Here is a 17,401-nt window from a genome sequence, read left to right as displayed (position 1 = left end):
AGAGGGCATTATAAGTAGGGTATCCATTTGAAGCTCCCACCAGTATCCTGACTCATAAAAAAAAAAAAAAAAAAAACAAGACCAATATAGCGGGCACTGGTGGCTCACACCTGTAATCCTAGCTACTCAGGAGGCTGAGATCTGAGGTTCGTGGTTCAAAGCCAACCCAGGCAGGAAAGTCTGTGAGACTCTCATCTCCAATTAACCACCAGAAAACTGGAACTGGCACTGTGGCTCAAGTGGTAGAGTGCTCACCTTGAGCTGGAGAGCTGAGGGACAGCGCCCAGGACAGAGTTCAGACCCCACGACCGACAGAAAAAAAAAAAAAATATATATATATATATATATATATACACACACATATATATGTATTAGAACTATTATTTTTTTACTTTTACTTTGTTGTGTCTAGAATACATATGTAATTAGTATCTATGTACTCAGAATCTCTGAAGAAAAAATAATTAGTATTCTTCCTGGGCTTTCCTTTAGAATCCATTGCATCCATAGCTACTGTACTCCTGTATTCAGTGCCTGCCTTAGTACCTTGGCCCATCAATGCTCATAGCATCTCAACAGAAAATGTTGAGATTATCACTAGAAAATGTCCTTGTTTGTAAGGATTTATACGTACATTACTTTTATAGAATGATTTTTACCACATTTATAAACTATATCTGATGTGGAAGGACATTATTATTGATTGATCTTGTTTCTTACAAACATTTATATTCCTAGTCTGGGCTCACAGAGCCATTCTATATTCAGGACAGAAAGCAGCCCTCCAAATTCACCATAAAAGCCTGGAGATGCAGATACATGGTAAGTGTTTTGCTTTGCTGGAGACCCAAAAGGTGCCTTGTGCTGAGGAAGAAGCGGGGTCATTTTCTGGGTTATCAAGTTGCTGTTGTGTATTTTCTGTCTCATCTGTTCTGTACCTACCATTTGGTTGGTGCTTTTTGACCTGTGTCAATCCTGTAACTTTAGATCCTAGACAGTCACAAAGCTTTGTCCAATTTTAGTAGTAAATTGAGCAGGAAATGACAAATGAATAACATTTACAGTAGAGAAGGGCCACTGTCCCCTCACTTTGCATACTCAGTGGCTCACTGGAGGCAGGCAAAACTGACCAGCAGGGGTTGAATTCCCTCTTCCCTTTACTGAGTGGAAGAAATAGATTCTGAAACCTCCACAATACCTTCCAGGTTAAACTCCTGAACTCACACATAACATCAGGCCTTTGTAAGGTACAGGGAGCCAGGCTTAGCTCAGGAGTACAAGGGAGAGGCAAGTAAGGAAAGAAGGATGCTGGGTTCTTTGTTTCTCTCCTTCAAGCTTGAACAATTTGCTATTATCTTGGGAGAATTTGGTTATTCTGAGCATGCTCTGAGCTGAGAGCTACTTGATTGGAAATCTGTCAGGGCTTCTGCGGCTGCATCTCTTCCCACTCTTGTTTCCTTTCAGATAGCTTTTCAGTAAATTATAACACACATGCCCAAGAAATATGGATGCCACTGCTTAGGCATTATTAACAGTTTTGAGAACTATCACTTTCTCCCTCTAATGACTGTGTAGACACCTAAAGATGCTGAGATGAAAACACTTACCATGTATCTGCATCTCCAGGCTTTTATGGTGAATTTGCAGGGCTGCTTTCTGTCCTGAATATAGAATGGCTCTGTGAGCCCAGACTAGGAATATAAATGTTTGTAAGAAACAAGATCAATCAATAATAATGTCCTTCCACATCAGATATAGTTTATAAATGTGGTAAAAATCATTCTATAAAAGTAATGTACATATAAATCCTTACAAACAAGGACATTTTCTAGTGATAAATAGATTTCCAGGAGTTTTCATTGTCTCCTGCTCCATTTCCACAAGTAGACAAAGCTTAGGAAAGCAATTTCTAGATCTTTATCTTATAATGCAGTTGTTTTATCAAATCCCAGAATAGTCATTAGCAGGTAAAAGGCACTGGGCCTGAAAGTACATCCAAAGAATTCAGTTTTTCAGTTTACTTATTGCTTTGCCTGTAAAGTCCTCTATGAAGCCGGCTTTCTTTGTCTCCTACTAATTTTTTTCAAGAATATAGCCTCACATGGTCAATAATTTTTTAAGTGTCCAGTCTGATGTATATTATATATACACAGTTATTTGTAAGATCAGAAATGTAAGAAATCAGTTCAATTCATTTCTAAATAGCCAAATGATTTTAATTTCTGTACCCAAATTTCTGTTTCATTACAAAGGCATAGGTTACAATATTAAGTGGAAGTAAAATGTGATATCCCCACACACTTTTATCCATTTGGATAAAAATAAACAGACATGAGTTCTAAGAGTGACAATGAAAAATAAATCCTTCTTTAAAATGTTTCTCATTTTATTACTACCCTTCCAAATAAGTCTTTTTTTTCCATCTTTATCTCCTGTTAATAGTTCTTGTGGAGAAACATTTACCCAAATGATGGTATTGCTGAAACCTAGGAATAAAGAACTGTAACTCCTTTTGAAGCCATAGGCTCACTGTGTGCTTTTTCTTACTCAGCTGTGTAGCTCTACCCTCCTGGAGCCTTGATACATAGAGCAAAGCACAGTTGTCCTCAGAATCTATTCTTCAAAGCCATCTAGTCTGCATGTGTTTATGTGAGAAAGAATGAAGAAAACTGGAAGAAATGAATGCCAGGCAACATTTATTAAGTGCCTTATGCACTGTACACCCACATGCCTCTGGGCTTTTGATATAGTATCTCAAGCAATGCCCACAGCATCCAAGAATAGTATTGTTCTTCTCATTTTTTGTAGGAGGTAAAACTATGTCTGGAAGATTGAACAGCCTGTAACTGCAGCATTTATGAGTTCAGAGTAGTACCTTAATCAACTCCCCTTTATTAGCAGAAGCTTTCACACAGATTAATTCAACCTTCACAATAACCCAATGATAAAGTATTATTATTCCAATGGTTTCCCACTGGAATAATTCAGGTTGAGGTAACTTTATTAGGACCCTACTTAATAAGAGACAAGGTCAGAATTTGTGCCCCATCAAAGTCTGTCTTTCTCATACTAGAACATGTTGCTACCACCCAGCATTTGACATGCATATTTTAAAAGAGAGTCCGTGCCCAACCTTTTATTGTTATTATTATTACTACTACTAGCCATTTTGAGGGCTTGAACTCAGTGCTTCAAGCTTTGTTCCTCTTGGTTCCTGTGCTGGTTCTCTACCATGTGAATCACATCTCCAGCCCAGTTTTTGCTAGTTAATTGAAAATGGAGTCTCACGGGTTTTTCTGCCTAGGTTGTCTTTGAACCTCCATCATCAGATCTCAGTCTCCTGGATATCTAGAATTACAAGTGTGAGCTACTGGTGCCTGGCTCCAACTTTGTATTCAATGAGGTGAATATAAAAGTATTTACAGGAAAGCTATGCCCCAGTGGCTCACGCCTGTAATCCTAGCTACTCAGGAGGCTGAGATCTGAGGATCATGGTTCAAAACCAGCCTGGGAAGGAAAGTCCGTGAGACTCTTATCTCCAATAAACCATTCAGAAAACTGGAAGTGGCACTGTGGCTCTTGTGGTAGCACACTAGCCTTGAGCCAAAGCGCTGAGGGACAATGCCCAGGCCCAGAGTTCAAGCCCCCCCCCCACCAAAAAAAACAACAACACAGTATTTACAGGACCAAGAGATGCAATTTGGAGATTGGCTAATAAGGAAGATAGTTGGGTTTACTTTTTCACAGATAGTGTTATAGAAAAGGGATTCTATCACTGCTCTATGAGGAACAGAAGGATTTTCCCAGGTTGATACAAATGGAATTTTGTATCAAGTGCAATACTAACAGCTACAAGTAATGGAAAAGTCCAGTACAGGGACTTAAATAGGAATTTGTTCTTCTCACATAACAAGAAGCCTAGGAGGGAGAGGCTTCAGATGCTGGTTTTGGTGCCCAGAAATGCTAGAACCCAAGCTCTTTCTCTCCCCATTCCTTCACCCTTGCTCTTCCATCACAATGTATCACAAAGGCAGGAATCAAAGGAGAAAGAACACACCAGTCACATTGCAGAGAAGCAAACACTTTTCCAGCCACTCCAGCACCCCGCAGACGAATCCAGATCCCATTGTTCAGCTATGGCTGCCCAGCAGTGACTCTGGTGAAGCAAGTGCTTACTTGGACACATTGCTTCCTCAGCAGAAGTGTGTCCTAGGAAGATGGAGTAGTGCAAGAATTCTTTCCTTGACACTCTTCATTCTTTCTACCTCAACCCCAGTCCAGTTACTCCTTTAGGGTAGGTAGTATCAATAACAATCAGAGCATCTAAGTCACTGTTGGGGGTGTATTTATTTTTTAAGTCTTATTTGTTCATATTTCTTGTATGTATTAAATTAGAGATAGTAAAGGGTTTCATCATGACACTCATATGCAAATGATTTTCTTTAATCATATTCACTATCCCTATTACTCTTTCTTTCTTTCTTTCTTTCTTTCTTCTTTCTTTGTCGGTCATGGGGACTGAACTCTGGGCGCTGCCCCTCAGCTCTTCAGCTCTTCACCTCAAGGCTAGCGCTCTACCACTTGAGCCACAGTGCCACTTGCGGCTTTTTCTGCTTATGTGGTGCTGAGGATTTGAACCCAGGGCCTCATGCATGCAAGGCAAGCACTGTACTACTGAGCCACCTTCCCAACCCCCCTATTACTCTTTTTAATTCCTTTTCTTTTATGTAATGCATTAAGTAAATGATTGCTTAATTAATTAATAAGGTGAGGAAACTAGAGAGATAACAGTTGGTGAGGATGTTTGACTGCCCATGGAAGGGGTGGATGCCCTTGGTATCAGAGTACAAATTGTGTGGCTTGATGGGTCAACCTCAGACAATTGTTCTCAGGAAGATGGTGACTCTAGGTTTTGGGGCCTGTCGCTCTGAAAAGAACCCTATGTAGCCTTGTGTGATTGTAGCTCCATAGATTCCTTCTTTCTCTCTGCAGAACCAGCTCTCCCAGGCACTGAATGGATTGTCCGACAGGGCCAAAGAAGCCAAGGAGTTTCTGGTGCAGCTTCGCAACATGGTGCAGCAGATCCAGGTACAGACAGCACCTGAGATGGACAGAAACAAACCCAGCCAGCTGGTGCCTAACGGGGTAGTGGGAGGAGGGGACTTGTTTTTTTTTCTCCTTTATTTCTCCTTTATTTTTTCTCCTTTATTTTCTCCTCTATATTCGCCTATATTTAAAGAAATTTCCTGTTGATTAATTTCTACTCTACTGAGATGAGTTTTAGGCCCCAGGCCCAACTCCAGAGTTTCCATATGTCAGGTCCAGTCAACACACTAAATAAACAGACGAGTAGTGGTGAGATTTATTTCATGGTTTGGAAAGAGGCAAAGAAGCCCTTCAGCTCATCTATAGCATACAGACATGAGCTCTTGGTTTAAATAAAGAAAAATAGGGCAAGGGTGTAACTATTCATTATTTTTATTAATTTTATAAATGTATAATTAGTTAACGGTCAAACTGTAATCTGGTTGATCATTTTTAAGGGGTTCTCCAGCTGTTATTGCTCTCCTCAGTTGAAGGGAGTGATTTTGTTACATTAAGCAAATTATTGTGGGTTGTCTAGTCTGCCATGCTCAGGCTCTGCTATTCCTTTCATTGTAAAGATGCTATCAACCACTCTTGTCCTTCCTGGATTCCAGGGTAGTTGCAAAGTAACTACAGAAAGAATGGCTCAAAAGAATACAGATACAAAATGGAGACAGAGATGCCAAGCTTTTGTCCTGCTTTTAGTTATTTCATAGGCCCAAGTAAGGAGTCAGCACTTTTTAGCAAAAATATTTTCTTTGTACCTATTATATGATCTCTTCTATCCATGTGCGCACACACACACACACACACACACACACACACACACACACACACACACACACACACACACACACACACACACACACACACACACCATCTCAGATATCCTGGAGATGGTTGACTTTGGCCAGCAAGCCAAAAACAGAGCCTCATTTTTCAAGTGGTACCGGTCTTCCACACTCAGGATCCTCGTACTCTACTACTGTGTATTTAGAAAGAAGCTTATCTCCTTTGTGAATACAAGGTATTATTTAGTTTTTACAGCTCTATAGATTTCTCAAACCCCTTGTAATGATTTTTATCTTATTTAACATTAACAGGTCACATTTTCTCTTTTGCTTCCCTTCTCTTACATTTTTCTTCCTTCTTTCTTCCTTTCTTCCTTCCCTTTCTTCCTGTCCCATAGTAATGCTTCTCCTCTACTTAGGTATTTGGATATCACCCAGCTATGATCCCATAGCAACAGTGGTTTCAGATTGCTTTATCTGGACACAATGACCAGCAGGTCAGCAAGCATTTGAGAAGCCATAAATTCTCCACTATAGCTGAGAGGGGGAAACCATAAAATTCATGGGACACTAAGATAATGACCCTCTGTACTGTTTACCATTCTTGGGTTTTGAGTTTTGACTCAGAGAAATAACCTTAGCTCTGGCCTCCAGTAAATGGGCTTTCTGAGTTGATATTTAACCCACGTCGAAGCAGAAATGGATTTTTAAATGTAAGCCAGCCTTTGAAAGCATTATACACTGATTTCTATGCCTTTCTTTTGGCATGCATGTCCATGTTAAGACTTTGATTCCCTAACAGCCTAACAGATTTGTACACTTCCTTCTGTGTTTCTGAAGCAGCAGAGTTTATCAATCAGTCCTTTCTTTGCTTTTGCTGGCATAAACTGTGCAGCTCCAGGCTTGCCTGAGCCTTGCCCCTCCATCTCAGTAAAGCATTCTTTCTGCAAGAAAATAGTAGAGAGGCTTTCAAGGGGAAGGCTCCCTCCCACCACCTTTACCCTACTGGGCCACAGAGACCTCTTAAATGTTTCCCAAGAGCCTTTCCTAACAACTCAAAAATGCTTGCCATGAAAGCCAGAATTAGCATCTATAAGAGCCATTGCTCAAGCAATTACTAGTGCCTTGTACACAGATCTGCATATTTGAAAAAAATGCCAAATAAAGATCTGTGGACCATTATATAAAGAGCTACAGTTTTTTATGACTTTGGGTATAAAATTTGATAGACTAAATTGTTCTTTTATTGCCAGTCACCCCCAGATTTATAGTTTACTCAATTGGGTGCTGTTTTTTAAGTGCTGGTGTCAGTGTATTTAGCTTTTATGTGCTATAAATTGCATGGGGTTTTATTTTTAAGATTATGATTTAAGAATCAAAATCTCATATATAACTTATTAAAAAGATTATCTCTAATAAATGTCTGTAATTTGTTGAGAGCATTGCTTGAAGAAAGATATATATGGATTTAAGTCAAGTTAAAAATTTATAGCCCACATTTAATTCAAACATAATGGGGAAGCTAATTTACTTTCCCCTAGAAGCTATTGCTTTGTAGCTGAATTCTCCAACATAGTAATGCCTGCTACAGACATTCATTATTCTGTACTATTGCTATCCCTAGTGAGAGTCAAAAGTACTTTGATTCATTATTCTTATACCTTTGGCATTTCCATTGTGATTTCCAATGTGATGGTCACTACCATCCTTTTTCTATTTCCTCCCATTGAAGGATTGTTTCTCCTATACTCACTCCTCCTGAAGATCATTTTTTACCTGTGTTCACTCTGGACTCTAGAACATTATTGAATTCACCATAACTCATACTGCAGAGGTAGTTTCCCTTTGACAAAACTGAATTTAAAGAATACATACTTATCTTTTCCTATCTACATTTAAAGCAAAACACTACCACTGTAGAATACAATTTATCCAGTTACTTTAAAAACACAATGTGTTTTGAGAACAGAGTTCCTTTCCGTCCATCCCCTTCAGTAGTTTGGTCAGGGGAGCCCTGGTTTCTCTAGCTACCCCAACTTCCCCAAAACTTTGTGTCTGACAATTGTTCTTTGTCACATAGGAGAACAGTGTGGAGTTTGAGGCTTGTCTGGTGGCTCAGTGTGACGCCCTCATCGATGCCCTCAATCGAAGAAAGGCTCAGCTGCTGGCCCGTGTCAACAAAGAGCATGAACACAAGCTGAAGGTGAGTGTGACCGTGGGGACAGCAGAAAGCTGATGAGCCAGCAGATGACAGGCTGGCAGAATTCCCTGCTCTGGGTCGGAGGATACAGTCTAGTCTCCATGGCCATGTGGCATGTCCAGAAAGGAGCAGACACATCCTTCATTCACTCCTTCATTTTCCTATCCAGTGGGCCAGAATACACTCTGGGTACAGAGCAATAAGAAAGTAAATCAAAACCTCTGTGTTCATGTGGCTTATAGTCAGTGAGAAGGGATAAACAGTAAGCAAGGTAAATGAGTTGTATCGTATGTTTGTAAAACATGTTGAGCATTAAATGCAGATAAAGCGATGGTGAACACAAGGGAAGAGATTTGAAATTTTAGCTGTGGTGGCCAAGTGGACACATAGAGGCAAAATGTATTTCTGAATAGGGAAATAAATAGGGTCTCTACTTGCTTAACTTCTTAATTGAACTTTGCAGTTGAATAGAAGTATAGACTGTTCTTACTACAAATGAAATTGATTGCTTATAACTCTAGAGTCCAATTGGCAGGGCTGATCATTCTGGAAGACATCTGATGTCCTGTCTGTTTCCGTTGGAGTTAGGCAATGAGCTGTGAGAGGCAGGGCTGATAGATTGAAAAAGAGGATCAGAAAGGAAACCAGCAGTGGGCAGTCACATGCCCATGTCTCAGGGAGTGTCTAGTGAGGTACAGGGTACACAGTGGGCCTGCTTTTAGGGTGGAATAAGAAGTAGGGTCTGACCAAAGACTCTGCTGGTCAGAAAGTTTGTATTAGGAAGTTTGATAGGAACGCTGAGTGGCTGCAACCTCAGAGAAGCTAGTGTGTAGTCAGTGGCTCAATAGTGGTTGATGGCTCCTTTCAGGTCTGAAGCAGGCGCTTGTCCTTGGAGAACAGTAGAACTCCTTTCTAAAGAATAGAGTTCTAGTTTGCAAACCAAAAAGAGCTTTAAGACTGTAGATAAAGATAAACACAGCTCACAAAATTTGGGGCTAAAAGCTGATGCGAGAGACTCTTTGAGCAGGGCCTGTACCTAATTTATATTTACCAGAAATAAGACAAGTAACTAACCTGGGCATGAGACTTGGGCAAAGGATGTGGCAAGACTGACAATGCTGAGCCCTGAGCAGCAGAGCTGCCAATCATTAGTATGTGTCTCACCCTCATACTAGGACTCAGAGCCCCAAAAAACTCTGGTTTGAAGAAAGAGACAGCCAGTATAAGAAAGAAAGAAAGAAAGAGAGAGAGAGAGAGAGAGAGAGAGAGAGAGAGAGAGAGAGAAAGAAAGAAAGAAAGAAGGAAGGAAGGAAGGAAGGAAGGAAGGAAAGAAAAGAAAGAAGGAAAGAAAACCAGGCACCAGAGGCTCATACCTGTAATCCCAGGAAGTCAAGATTTGAGGATCACAGTTCAAAGCCAGCCTGAGCAGGAAAGTCCATGAGACTCTTATTCTAATTAACCAGCAAACAGCCAGAAGTAGAGCTGTGGCTCAAGTGGTAGAACCCAAAAGCTCAAGAATGGCACTCAGAACCTGACATCAAGCCATAGGAATGATGTGGGGCAGGGCGGGAGGAGCAGGGAGGCGGGAAGGGAAGCGAAGGGAAGGGAAGGGAAGGAACAGGAGCAGGAACAGGAACACCTTTCTTTCCCTTGGAAAGCCTCATGGTTCCCTCCAAGGGTGAACAAAGCCCCAATGTAGCTCCTTCACTTGGGTTTCTCTACCCTCCCTTACCTGTAGCCCCTCAAAACCCATTTAATGTTTGCAAACCTGCTGTTTCCTTCCCCAATCAGACTGAGATATACAGGAAGATAAAGCTCTCTCTCCCCTACCTTTGTGAGTTGTCTGGCTGTCACTCTGGGGGTACCTGTAGAATTGAAGCAGACAGGAGGCTGAACGGATAGCAAGGTCCATGCAGTCCAGAAAGGGCTCATGAGGGCTGAACCTTACAATGAAGTTTGCCACCTGACCTCCTTTAGTGCTTACAGTGTCATGCTTCCTTGGCTGCCCATGAGGTCAGCAATAGCACAATTTTATCAAGAAGAGAGACAGAAAATTCCTAAATAAATAAAACTGTGCATCTTAAAATCACAATGAACTGTAAGTTTATAAAGAAAAGTACCCAGAGTGCTCATGTTCAAAGAACTCTATCCTGTTGGTTTGGGCGGCAAACAAAAGCAATCCTTTAGCTCCTTCCAGAGTGGTCATTAATGTTTCCTGGTGGTAAGTCTAACTAGAAGACCTTTTAGATTCATTTTAGGATGAACTTGATCTCCTGTAGGAGAGCACACCAGCCTCAGCCACATGGGTCCTTCATAAAGCTGATGGAATAAGAACTAGAGTTTTCCTAGTGAAACACTTCTTATGGCCTGAGCATTTGTAATCTACAAGGTGCCAGTGATGGAGAGTATTTACCTACATTGCTTTGTCCAGTTCATCAGTTTCTAGGCCTCTGCTTCCTAATGTCTCCAATCAAGTTATTTGGTTTTGAAGGGCCAAAGAACTGTGATTCATGGTAACTTGTACTGATTCCTAAAATGTAGTAGAAACTGAGAAATGTTGTAACAGTATTGTTTTTACCTAGATAGTTCTCTGAAAGTTTTGTTTAGTGGATAGCAAGCTAATTGATTTAGCTGCAACAATCTGGAAAATGATTCTATTCCAAAATATTTTCATCCAAGATACTTAGGTTAGATCTGAACCACCTTCTATCTGAATTAAAGTTTGTGAATTTTACAGCGTATGATTCTGATGTTGCCTTGAGAGCAACACAAATGAGCATTCTTGGTCCCCAAGTCCTTCCTTTAATCATTTAATGGCTGAAGTTTAGAGACATTTTCTTTTCAAAAAATTGCAATTTTATTGTCGAGGTGATATTAGAAGGGTTACAGTTATAGAAGTAAGGTAATGAGTACATTTCTTGTTTAACTTGTTACCCCTTCCCTCATTTTTCTCCCTCTTTCCTTCCCTTCAACCGCCCCTCCCCCCCAGACATTTTCTTTGAGACAACTCTATATGAATTGTGCTGTAAGGATCAGCTGAATCACTCCTATTATACAGATAAATAAGCAATAGCACCAAGATATTATGAACTGGTATAAGGAAACAGAATTTGTGTGCTGGGAACTTGGCTACAGAGCCCAAAATCAGCACTGCACTGCTGATAGCAGGTAGAAGTACAATGCAGAGATTGTGAATCCTCTCAGCCTTTCCCTTTCCTTCATTAAATCTAACGCACACCTCAATCCTCAACAGAAACGTAGGGAAAGAAGGGGCACTTAATTGACTCAGTGGAAGAAGCAAACCACACCTACAAATGACTGCAGCACGGGTAGAGATCTAGCTTCCAGGTGAGGATAGAATTACTTATAGTTACAGATTCTCTAATGCAAGAGTTATTAGTATCCCAGACTGCAAGAGACATGAGTTACTACCACTTTCCTGCCTGCAATGATTTGGGCAGAGATTTCAGGAAAGAAGACAGTATTTAGCACAGCTTGTATTATATTACTCCATCCAGTTAGTCCTGAGGGATGGATAGGTGTTTCCTGTTTCCATCTTCTGCTCTAACATCAGTTAAAAAAAAAAAAACTGTCATCAAACCAGGCACTGGTGGCTCATACTTGTAATCCTAGTTACTTAGGAGGCTGAGATCTGAGGATTGCAGTTCAAAGCCAGCCCGGGCAGTAAACGCCATGAGACTCTTATCTCCAATTAACCACCAGAAAACTGGAACTGGCACTGTGGCTCAAGTGGTAGAGCATTAGCCTTGAGCTAAGAGCTGAGGAACAGTGCCCAGGCCCAGAGTTCAAGCCCCATGACCAACAAAAAAAAAAAAAATTCTCATCATTGCTGCATGTCAGTACCCTTCAGAAATAGAGTTTTCTTATAGCAATTTCTAAAATACCTTCTGAATCACATTAAGTAAAACCAAATATCTTTGGAAAATGAACTGGACATCTGGAATTTTCTCTGCTAAATAATAGAGCAACCTTTAAATATCTATACATAAAATTTTTAACTTTTTCCTCAGTGGAAATCTCTTTTACAAAACATTGCAAACATTATCTGGCACTATTATACAGAACATGGTGAATGGTTTGTAATAAATCACATGATGAATGTAGTGACACTACAGCTTTTCTATAATGGAGGTGGGGGCGGGGTGGTGAACAGGAGCTGCAATCTGGAAGAAAGAGGGAATCAAAGATTGAGAAGGCATAATGGATCCATGTCAGAGAATGGCAAAGGTTATGAAAAGTCTCCAGTTGCCCTGGCTTACTGCTACCAGTGCAGAATGGAACCATGTAAAAATCAATTATGACATCGATGCATATGTAGTTGCATGAGAGTGGCATTAATACAAGCTGAAAATGGCTTCTTTCCCTCCCTCCAGACTTACTCCTGGGGACTTACCTCCCTGCAGGGCACATTGATGCCTTGGGAATGCAAAGCAGAGAACCTGCCAATCCCCATTTCACCCTGCCCAGGCTAGAGCTCCTGCCCTAGACCTCAAAGAGAGCAGAAGCAGAGACAGGTGGCTGGTTGTCCCCTATGGCAGCAAAGCTGCTCTGTCTTCTGTCTGATGTGATTGGTTTCTCTTCTTTTTTCAGACAATTGTATCTGTCACTGCCTCTAAAAGCAGCCCTCAATAATGTGGCTGCTGCCTGACTACTGATACAGGCCACAGTCGCTCCCTCCTTCTTCTTTTGTCCCTGTCTTTTTTCCTTTCTTGTCACTTTTGTTGCTACTGAGAGTTGTGAGAAAAGACTGGCCTGTTACAAACATCCTTGCCAAGCACAGTACTTCTTTCTGTCTTTGTTGCCTCAGCCACTCTGTGCTGCTGCTGATCTTGAGTTCTTCCGCTTCTCTTTGGCTCAGTCCTCTGTGGCTGCTCTTGGCTGACAAAGAGAGGAGTTGTATGTATGTTTTTCTGGCAACTCTCCTTGAGCAATTGAAAAGACACAGGATGCTGGAAAGTGAGTGTACATTTCCAGTCTTAGTAAACTGATCGTGACACTCTCTGAGAGCCCAGATGTGGTTGGGCGGGGCCAGATGTTGCTGAATGAGAGAAAACTCCAGGTCCCATGTCATAGAAACTAGGGTGCAAAGTTATACCTTGTTGTTTACCAGGTTGGACATGTCTAATGGCTTAGTTTTTTGTTTTGGGGGGTTTTTTTCAGCTATGTATAAAATACTAGAATTAGTGTTCTCACTTCCTGGGGTACTGTAAAGTACTTAGCATAGTACTTATTAAATATTAGCTATTATTGTTACCATTGAGAGAGAAGACTGAAGATATACTGAAGAGTATACTATTAAGCTATAAAATAGTTTAGAAGTTTGAAAAGCTATTATGCAAAAAGATTTTGAGAGTGGGCTGGGAAGGTGGCTCAGTGGTAGCGTGCGTGCCTTGCATGCGTGAGGCTCTGGGTTCGATTCCTCAGCACCACATAAGCAGAAAAAAAAAAGTTGGAAGTGGCGCTGTGGCTCAAGTGGTAGAGTGCTTGCCTTGAGCTGAAGAGCTGAGGGACAGCGCCCAGGCCCAGTTTGTACCACAACCGACCAAAAAAAAAAAAAAAAAGATTTTGAGACATGTGCAGATGTGGTCAAATTTTAGGAATCCTATTTGAAATTTAAATTATAGTCAGTGCCATCCTGTGGTTGAAAAATGCTGCATGTCACAAGTCTCTTCCAAAAACATGGGAGATAAAGCAAATGTCAGAAAGCTGCTGGAGAGGAAAAATATTTCTTCTTGCTCATATTTGGAATTAGTTGAATGACATGCTGATAATCACAAAAATAGGCACCTGGAGCAACTTAAAACCTTCAGCTGCCCATCAGCAGAAGTTGCTAGGTACCAACCCTAATTTAACTACCATTATGACTGATTAAAGCCCATCATTAATGAGTCTGACAAATTCAGGGATCTTCTGCTTTCCACCATGTAGGAACAAAGGTCACAAAGTCCATGTAGAGACAGTGCCTAGAGTTTCTATGGAATAACTAGGGAGCTACCAGACACAGCTTGGGCTCTCACACATTAAGGGCACAACCTTGAAAATCCCCAACCCACTCTGGCAATGCCAATGAATGACAGACAGCCTCAGACTCTTTGCCTACACCTAGATATGAGTGACACTTTGTACATCTAGGAGGTACCAAACTTATACTTTGAAGATGATGAAATATTACTCTGTACTTTATTACCTCTTGCATCCTACAAAACACCCTATAGTATCACTTCAATTGCTGCCAACTCTGTGATAGATGTTCTCTCGTGGGTGGGACTTCACCAAACTGCTTCTCTCCCTATTACCTTGCATTTCTTCCTTACCTTCTCTATACAAAGATATAATTTCTATACACAAAACTCCATGCTTTGTGTACTTCACTCAGTGCTTGCTGAGAAGACTTGCAATTTTACTGCTAAAATCTCAAGATTTTTTTTTAAAACAAGTACCTGTTTTGTTTATTTAATAGGCCTACATGATCCTCTTCTTGAGTAACAACTCAAAGCTCCAAGCTTGTCTTTGAAATTATCAGTTGCCTGGGTAGGTAAATGAAAACACTTACACAGAGGGAGATAAACAGAGAATGAGGAAGAAAATATTTGCTTGGAACTCTGTGGGAGAATAGTGATATATAAGAAACTATAATACCTTTTTTTAGATTCCTCTAAAGTAGATAATACTCTACTCAAGGAAAAAAATTAAGAAAGTTCTTTATTTTACAAATAATCCATAGCCAAAGCACTTTACCCTTAATTCACATGAGTCACTATTTAGCATTAATTGTTTATCATGCTTCAGAACCTGGTGGGACACATAGAAATTCCACTGCCTGGCACTGGTGGTTCTTTGTAATCCTCGCTACTCAGGATCATGGTTTGAAGTCAGCCTGAGCAGAAAAGTCCTTGGGACTCTTATCTTCAATTTACTAACCAAAATCCAGAAGTGGTAGTAGTAGAGCACCAGCCTTGAGTGAAAAAACTAAGGGAAAGCACCCTGGCCCTGAGCTCAAGCCTTCCCTCCCCCTGCAAAAAAAAATTCCCCCACCAACCACCATCTACCAACAAAACTTATGGGGAACAAATCCTTCAAATTTGTGTCTTTGTGTGTGCCTTAAACATAAACAAGCAAACAATAAAGGATTACCCTTTTCATTGGAGAGAAAACTTTTTTTTTTTTTTGGCTGATGATGGGACCTGAACTCTGGGCCTGGGCGCTGTCCCTCAGCTCTTCAGCTCAAGGCCAGCGCCCTACCACTTGAGCCACAGCACCACTTCTAGCTTTTTCTGCTTATGTGGTGCTGAGCAATCGAACCCAGGGGCTCATGCATGCGAGGCAAGCGCTCTATCACTGAGCCACCTTCCCAGCCTCAGAGAGAAAACATTTTAAACTGTGATTGAAAGGCACTATATTTAGAAAAGAATTTTTTGAAATAGGAGAGAAAGGGTGAACATTTATTTAAACTAACCATTTATGTCTTAAACCTCCACATCCCATGATGAGAAAAAGAATAAAGAAAGGAAAATATTGAAGAGCCCCATGTGAAATGAAGAGGTGAATGGAGATGGGAGAAAGTTGTCAAGGCCAAAGTTGTATAAAGTAGCAAAATTCTTCTTAGTCAATGGTTAGATAACACTAGCTGACTGAAGGAAGGAGTCTGGCTTGTCAGTGATGGGAATGTGGTTGTCAACAGGCAGAAGAAACCTACATTTGTATTGAACAAGCTCTCCTGACTCACTTCGTGCTGCTGAGAAAGTCTGAGAATTCAAAGGATGGACAACAGTCCATTTTCAGACTCTCCTTTTCCAAATAGATGTCTATGTCATATCCTGACTCAAGAATAGACCTTTTTAAATTTGCCACTTAACAAAACGGGGCACATGCCATCCAGAAAAGATGGCTGCTCTACTGATAAATTTTTGAAAGCTTTCCTTGAAATATGAACTACTTCCGTGGGAACTAGCTTAGGCTCCAGTAGCAATGATAGCAGGAAGTCTGTCCTTGTTTGTGTCATTCCTGTGACTTGAGCAGTTCCTAACAAAAGGAGCTCTTGAGTTGTGCCAGCTGCAAACATGGAGCCAAGGGGTTCTCTGGGGCTCCAGGGCCAAAGCACATAAATGTGTAATTCAAAGAAGAAAAATGGCATGGTCTTACTTTTGATTTCCATAGAAACACGAGTACAAAAATAAGCAGTAATAAAAAATGAGTGTGAATAATACAGGTTGCAGAAGGTAGCTTGTAAATAGCTGATAAAAGTCTCTCAATCAGAAGAAAAATCTTTTTCAACTCTTTAAAAGACCTAATTATCTGGCTGATTTCTATAAGGTGAGAAATCTTGCTCAATTAATTCAAAAACTGGAAATCAACTACAGTACACCCCAAAAATATGGTTCTGAGAACCCTTTCGTTTAATTTTCAGCCCTGAGTTTTATCACAGACTATTATGACTCTTACCAAATGGCTGATTAAAATGTAAAACAGCAGAGTAAAATCTATCCTAGCAACAGTGGCAGTTGAGAGCCAGAACTGGGAAGACATTGAGTTCTTCCCAGTAGCCAAGGCCTAGAATAGAAGAGCCAATTGCAAGTGTCTGCTGGAACTCACTGTCAGCAAAGAAGGTTCTCAAGACTAGGCAGAGAGCCCCAATACTCAGAAAGCAACATCTCCCCTACCCCCAGCCCTGTTCGACAAAGAAGTTTATAGATGAGTGATGTTCTTATTTCAGTACATGGATGGCATTAGATTATTATGGAGCTGATCATTTAGAAACTAAACACAATTCATTCTGTTTTGTTCCAAAAGCAGATTCTCTTTGGGTGACTGTATTCAGATCCAGTCTGGGCTTGTTGTTTGGGCTTGGGGGAACCAATAGTAGCAGGGCTAATGCCATTAGGACACTAAAGTTGTCACTGCCACAGGGATGCACTGCCTACTAAAATATAAGATCAAACTAATGGCTCATGCAGCAGGAAGAAGTAATGAATTACTTATTGGTCACATATCTTGCATTTCTAAGCTTTACTTGTAGAACAAGTTTAGAACTTTCTCCCCAAGAAGCAGATGCCTAACCTTCCTCTTTATTTGGTGGGAAAATTAAATTAACTTGTAATTTCTTGAGCTCAGAACAAAACATGGTGATGGTGGTTGTCAGAAATATAAAAAAATAATAGATGTAATCATTTTTCAGTGATTCTTTTTTACTTGGCCTTACTAGAGTTTGAACTCAGCTTCAAGCTTGCTAAGCAGGCATTCTACCACTGGAGCCAACCCTTAGCCCCATTTAATTATTTGTGATAGAGTCTCAAGTTTTTCCCCC

The 17,401-nt window shown here is 40.6% G+C and overlaps 1 protein-coding gene across 25 annotated transcripts in view; it reads left to right on the top strand.

Moving 5' to 3' along the window:
• Trim9 (tripartite motif containing 9) overlaps positions 1-17,401 on the top strand; it is a 113,430-nt gene that overhangs the window by 53,589 nt on the left and 42,440 nt on the right. For 21 of the 25 annotated variants that reach the window (XM_042677948.1, XM_042677972.1, XM_042677971.1 and 18 more), the window contains exons 2-3: positions 4,993-5,088; positions 7,957-8,079. The exons of 3 other annotated variants lie outside the window; for them this stretch is intronic. In XM_042677948.1, coding sequence (XP_042533882.1) covers positions 4,993-5,088; positions 7,957-8,079 — 219 coding nt within the window. The remainder of the gene's footprint in view (positions 1-4,992; positions 5,089-7,956; positions 8,080-17,401) is intronic. One more of the 25 variants, XM_042677965.1, reaches the window with a different exon arrangement.

Source organism: Dipodomys spectabilis, unplaced genomic scaffold, assembly GCF_019054845.1.
Source record: "Dipodomys spectabilis isolate Male_0828 unplaced genomic scaffold, ASM1905484v1 ptg000042l, whole genome shotgun sequence".
NCBI classification, from domain to species: Eukaryota; Metazoa; Chordata; class Mammalia; order Rodentia; family Heteromyidae; genus Dipodomys; species Dipodomys spectabilis.
This window is presented reverse-complemented; position numbering and strand designations above follow the sequence as displayed.